Source organism: Numida meleagris, chromosome 7 (genome assembly GCF_002078875.1).
Source record: "Numida meleagris isolate 19003 breed g44 Domestic line chromosome 7, NumMel1.0, whole genome shotgun sequence".
Lineage (NCBI taxonomy): Eukaryota > Metazoa > Chordata > Aves > Galliformes > Numididae > Numida > Numida meleagris.
Genome location: NC_034415.1, coordinates 6,418,383 through 6,424,382, shown reverse-complemented (window position 1 = coordinate 6,424,382; position 6,000 = coordinate 6,418,383). Strand labels below are relative to the sequence as shown.

The 6,000-nt window shown below is 58.7% G+C and overlaps 2 protein-coding genes across 2 annotated transcripts in view; one reads left to right on the top strand and one right to left on the bottom strand.

The window, feature by feature from the left end:
• ACBD6 (acyl-CoA binding domain containing 6) overlaps positions 1-8 on the bottom strand; it is a 72,668-nt gene extending 72,660 nt beyond the window's left edge. The window contains exon 1 of the mRNA XM_021404951.1: positions 4-8. Within this exon, the coding sequence (XP_021260626.1) occupies positions 4-8 (5 nt within the window). The remainder of the gene's footprint in view (positions 1-3) is intronic.
• Positions 1,988-6,000, top strand: part of XPR1 (xenotropic and polytropic retrovirus receptor 1) — an 82,033-nt gene continuing 78,020 nt past the window's right edge. Inside the window, exon 1 of the mRNA XM_021404317.1 lies at positions 1,988-2,143. Within this exon, the coding sequence (XP_021259992.1) occupies positions 2,075-2,143 (69 nt within the window). The 5' untranslated portion in view covers positions 1,988-2,074. The remainder of the gene's footprint in view (positions 2,144-6,000) is intronic.

Below are 6,000 nucleotides of genomic sequence, written 5' to 3'. Positions count from 1 at the left end.
GACGCCATGGCGCCGGTCCGCCCGCAACGCCGTCCCCCTGCGCGCCTCGGTACGGCCCCGCGCCGCCCGGCGGGAAACGCGCGCTGCGCCCAGAGTTCCGGGGAACGCGCGGTCCTACCCCCTCCGGCGGGGGACGGCCGCTGGGGGGCAGTGGCGGGCCGGCTGCGGGCCCAGGCTCCGCGGCCTCCTCGGGGCTGTCCCTGGGGAGCAGAGGCCGACCCCACCTCACCACAGCCTCGTTTCAGGGAGTTAGAGACCTCGGTGAGGTCTCCCCTGAGCTCCCCTTCTCCACGCTGACCCCTCCCATTCCCTCAGCCGCTCCCCATCATACTTGTGGCTCCAGACCCCGCACAGCTCTGTGCCGTTCTCTGGACCACGCTCCAGGGCCTTGGTGTCTGGTAGTCAGTGCCAGTGTTCTTGTAGTGCAGGGCCCAAATGTGGATCTGGAGGAAAGCGCACAGCGAGCGCATCCCTCATTTGGTTGTTGGTTTTTTTCAAGATATCAGTAAGAGATCGATTCCCTCCTCCTGCTGCGGTGCATACAGACAGCCCTGGTGGCTTCCCCCTGCCGGAGGTCACACAGCTGCACCGCAGCCAGCCAAAGGTTGCGAGGGATAGATGTGTGTGCAGAGACCTCACCGCTACACAACGTGCTTTCGGTTTGGGTCAGGTGCAATGTCACGTGGCATTCTCCTTCCTAAAGTGAAGCAAGTATATATATGTATATATATACACAAAATGAGGAGAAACGTCCTTTCCGTGTGACCAGCGACGTTTGGTTTGCTTCACCCAGCAGCTGCTTGTCGGGAAACACGAACCCACGCTGCTTCAGGACGAAGGTGTGATGGTGGAACAGCAGCGGCATGACACTGGTGGCCTCTCCTCCTCCAGGCCACGGGTATGAAGAGACCCCACAGCGAGAGCCAGCAGCCCCAAACCCCTCTGCTGTGCGCTGACCCCAGCGACCAGGAGGATGGACGAGAGCTCAATAGCTGCTGCTCAGGGTTTTGCCTATGAAAGGCTTTTTTTACACTTTTCTTCTGAAGACTCCCCTCCCCCCCAGCAATCCAGGATCTTTAGAAGCATATATATATATATATATATATATATTTTTTTAAAGAAAAACATGCTATTTATAAATGATTCTATACGCTCAAAGCAAAGCAAGTGCCAGACTGTGCTGGCGGGAAGCCCACTGCTGACTTCTCCCCGCTCCATTTAAGAAAGCACATAACGCCCGTTCTTGTGCCTTCTCCCAGCTCCCGGCTGAAACAACAACGGGGTGTTCCCAGCCTGCTGCTGGCTGCTGGGAGGCCCCGTGGTACCCAAGGCTGCAGCCCACGGACCCGATGCCCATGGCCCTGCAGCCCGTTTGTCCTGCATGTTGCAGGGGGTGCAGTGCCAGCTCGTGGGCTGGGCTGAGGTCAGGGTACGTAATGCGCTAGGACATGGCTGGGGTCAGGAAGCACACCAGGATGCGGGGTTTTCGTTCTGTAAAATGCAGATTATTAGGGCAGAAAGCCTGGTCATTTCTGGGCTCCTGAAGAGCTCGTGGCTCCACCGAGCCCAGCAGCGATAACACAGCACTGCATCACCCCCACGGCGATGCTGGCCACGGCCGAGGCACTGCGGGACACACGCAGCCGCCCCCTCCCCACCCACTCACCCACGGCCCCGCGCGTTCGGGGCAGAACGGGAAATCCCCGCGCCGCCGCCGGAGGGCCCCAATGCTCCGCGGAAAGGGGCGGGGCGCGGAGGAGACCACGCCCCCGCCTCGAGGCCACGCCCCTATCGTGACCACGCCCGCTCCCAGGCCACGCCCCCGCGCGGCGGTGGGCGGCGGCGACGGTTGCCGTGGCGACGCGGCGGTGCCGGCGGCCGGTTGGCTGGCGGGAGGCTGACGGCGGGAGGCGGCGGCGGGCCGGGGAAGATGGCGGCGGCCGAGGAGGCGGCGGCGGCGGCGGCCCCCCCCCGCCCCGCAGTACCGGCGGCGGCCCGTTGGCAGCCAGGCGCCGCTAGGAGCGGCTCGGCGGGCGGGCGGGAGGGCGAGCGCGGCCCCGGGCCCGGCGGCAGGATGAAGTTCGCCGAGCACCTCGCGGCGCACATCACCCCCGAGTGGCGGAAGCAGTACATCCAGTACGAGGTGAGCCGAGTGACCTTCCCGAGGGCTGGCGGCCGGGACGGGGCTGTTGCCGGTGCCCGGAGCCGTGCCGTGGCCCCCGGCGGAGCGGCACGGGCGCTGTCCCGCGGCTGCGGGCAGAGCCGCCGAGCCCGGACCCGTGAGCGGCGCCGCGCAGCTCCGCTCGGTGCTCGGAGGCCCGGGTTTCATCCCTCGGGCCGTGGCGGATCGGTTCTGGTGTCCCCGCTACGCTGTCTGCTCGTGTTTATCTCCGCTTTCTTTGCTGTCCGTGCCTTGAGAAGTTCCTGCCTTCCCCGTTGCCCGCTCCTTTGTTTTCCATGAGCTGGGCGTGAAGGAATGGGTGTTCAAATAAAAACCGCGGTCGGGTTTCACCTTCGAGCAACGCCGCGGTCTCGGATCACGCAGAGGAGCAGACGCCCCAATAACGCATCAAATCTGAGGAGGAAACCCGCTGTCTATAGCACAGAGTTGGCTCGGCATCGCGCCTGCAGCGGGTTACCGGGCTGCGCTCTGCCTTTGGGAGCAGCAAACTTGCACCTTGTCCTAAGGGAGGGCTTGGGTTGGAGGGCCCAGCTCCGTGCTGACAGAGCTGCAGGGAGGGCAGAGGGCCTGGGGAGCCCGCAGAGCTCTGCTGCTTTCATTGCAGGAGGTGAATTCCTGGCGCCTTAACTGGAGCAGCGTTACCGCATCCATCTCCCCGTCCCCATCCCTGTTTAAAATACAGGTGGACTGCAGTGCAAACTAACTTAGAGTCGTTTCTAGGCTTCATCTATTCTCCTTGTTGGAGAGACTGCAGGAGGTCGAGCGATACAAAATAACCCCCCCTCCCCCCCGCCCTCCTTTTGGGTAATAAGTTGTCAAACTCTTTGTTACTGCCCCGCCGCTCATGCATATTGCAGCGATGCAACGGGCTGCATTCATTATTCAGTAGCCGGTGGTGGTGCGGGTGCAGGCGGGAGCAGGGCACTCCCTCGGTGTGCGGGAGGCGTGCAGCCCTCCTTTGTGCCAGCAAACACGGCCGTGTCGCTCGGCAGAGGGGAAGGCAAAGCGCTGCTTTCGTTACTTGCATGCGGTTTGCCTTGCAGCGTGCATCGGCATTCGTGTTGATGTTTTCGTGTCTTTTCGTTTTGACAGCGTGTATCTTCTGAATTAAAGCGGGAATGAAGCACGGTTTCGGCATATGAGAGATCTTGTCGCGTGGTTCTCGTGATAGAACTGGGAAAAGATCGGCCCCATTTCCAGGGGTTATGTGCCAAGGGCTGGGAGGTGGAACAGGCACTGGCTCCAGGTCGTTCTGTGTCACGAAGCTCCCGTGCAATCCTCATATTTTCCTACCCCGATGCGTGTGGTTATTTCCGTGGCAGAGCAGCTGCTGACACAGCGCAGAGCCCCGGGTCGCAGGGTGACTGAACCCGGGGAAGGCTGAGCCCTCCCCGGTGAGCAGCCCTGCCCTGGGGCGTGCTGGGAGCGCTGCTCGCGGTGCCCGTAGCGGCGGCAGGAGGAGGGTGTGATCCGGTGACGTCAAGAAGAAGAATGAGACCTTGTGTTTTGAGAACCTGAAAACGACGTTTTGCTTTCAGGTGGTCTGTAGTGATTGACAGCCCTCAAAGGTTTTGTCAGTGATGTGGCCGTCCCCTCCAGGAGGTAGCAGTGCCTGTAGGAAGCACGTGTGCTGCACGGGCTGAGGGCAGGTGCGTGGTCAGGGGAAGAGTTTAGGCAGGGAAAAGTCTGTAAAGGATGAACGTCGATACCTATAGCTTAGATTTCTTATCTTGCAGCGAGAGCATGGCAGTGGCCATTACTATCTGTCTGCTTTTTAAGAGCAAGCAATGGGCACGTGAAAAGGAAGGATGACAATGTGTGCTATTCTGTTTCATTCAGCTTTTGGCAGAGACGTTGGCCGTGGCTGAGTGAATGCAAGCGTAGAGTTTTACAAACCCTTGGTTGCCTCGGTCTGCCTCTAGAATGGAAAATCAGAATGAAAAGATTGCAGGAATCGTAGAACGGCTCACGTTGGAAGGAATGGAGCATCACAAGGGTGATGTTCCACCCCACGTTTGCTACGCACGCTGCTTGCCCACCAGCAGGTCTGGAAGCCCCAGCTTGCTGTAGCCCCTTGCATTGAGAGCTGCCCCTTTGCTTTCCGTGGAGCAAAAAGAAAATAGGAGAGCAAAGTGAATCTTGAGAGAAACAAAAATCTTTCCGTGTCAGCCAGCAGCATTCTCTTTTTGAAGCAGACAAAATTGGACAAATTAAGGTGACTCATAGATGAGTCTCAGAGGATGCTTTTTTTTTCTACAAATGTGCATTTGTGGCTGCAGTGAAGCTGTTGGAGTGCTGGGCCTCTGTTTGTCCACACATTGCGATGTGGATTTGCTGTTGTGTACATCCCTGAAGCGCCTGCAGAAGGAGGGGAGCGTGGCTCAGCCCGCTCTCGTGTGTCAGTGTGACAGAGGCCCGGTTTTACACTTGGCAGATGGCAATTTTCTACCAGTTTCTCCAGCCTGAATTTGTCTATCCGAGCACAGAAGGCTCTTTAGTGAACTCCTAAATCGGCATGTTGTCTTTTTTGTGTGTTTTCCCATCTATTTGGCTTCCCTCTTCTCCAAAGGGGACCTTGGGCTCTGCCTGCTTCTGCCTTTGGAGAGGGGCAGCAGGTGGGGAAGTTTTAAAGCCCCTTTCCCCCCATGGCACAGCCTGGAGTGGGAAGCAGGCATGGGGCTGGTCGGCCCGCTCGCTTCATCCAGCAGCATTAGCAGGCTGAGAGCTGGTCACTGAGACCCCCGCCTTTGTTCCAGCATCTCCAGGGTTTGTCCTTGGGTTTGTCCACTGCTACGGCCTGCTAGCTGCGTTTTAAGTGTTTGCTTTCTACTTTCTTGTTGTCTGATGCATGTTTATACAGGCACGAGGGGCATCTGTAGCACAGTTTAAAGTGCTAACCCCTTTCTGCTCCGGTTTGAGGGCAGTAGGAGTAACTCCCAGCCACCCAAAGCTGCCAGCGAGGGGTAACTTCCCCAAACAGGCCTTCCTACACTTGTGCAGCTAGACCCAGCGATAGGAAGCACGCTGCCGGGGCAGCTCGGGGCTGAGGGGGCCGTGCTGTCCTGATTGCAGCCACTTGCAATTTGCTGTCTCTTTGGGCTTGTTTCTCCTCTGTTGGGTGGTGGTGGTGGTGCTTCCTGGAAAAATGGACAGGTAGGCGAGGGTGACGGGCAGGATGAGAAAGGGGAAGGCGTTCTGCGTTGGTGGCTTTTTCTTTTGACCGCTTGATGCATGGCACAGGATCACGTGCTGCCAGCTGGTGAGTCACGGGGGGAAGGGGACAGAGCGGCCGCGGTCAGCTGGAATTTAGGAGGGGGCTGTGTCACTGGGATGGGGATCATCCAGCAGCAGCTTAGCTGGGAAAACAATTCTGCAAGTGACCTTTGTTGAGACCTCTGGAACGAGACCTTTGAGAGATGCCCGAGCCGCCTGTTTGCTGGCCGCCTGTGACACCTTGTGCTAAACAGACGTGTCCTTTAGACCTTCTGTTTGCTTACCAGCGTGTTACAACAGTGCTGAGCTTCTCCTTGCTGAGCTTGTGGTTTTCCCTGTGAGGGCATTAGGGTGGTGATTGGCCGGGCTGTTCTGACCCGGGGCATGGAAGGGGCACGGCATGAAGTGCGGAGCTGTGGGATTTTGGGGCTCTGGGACGTGCTGACTGATGGGCAGGAGGCCTGAAGGACCCCAGTGATTCGTGTGTGTTAGATTTCTGTACGTTCCCAAAGCAGGAAATGAACTCTAATGATCACAGCAGGTGTGCGTGAAGCCTGCTCGTGCTCTTTGTGTATGTTAGGATGCTTGCCTTCATCGAGTGATGT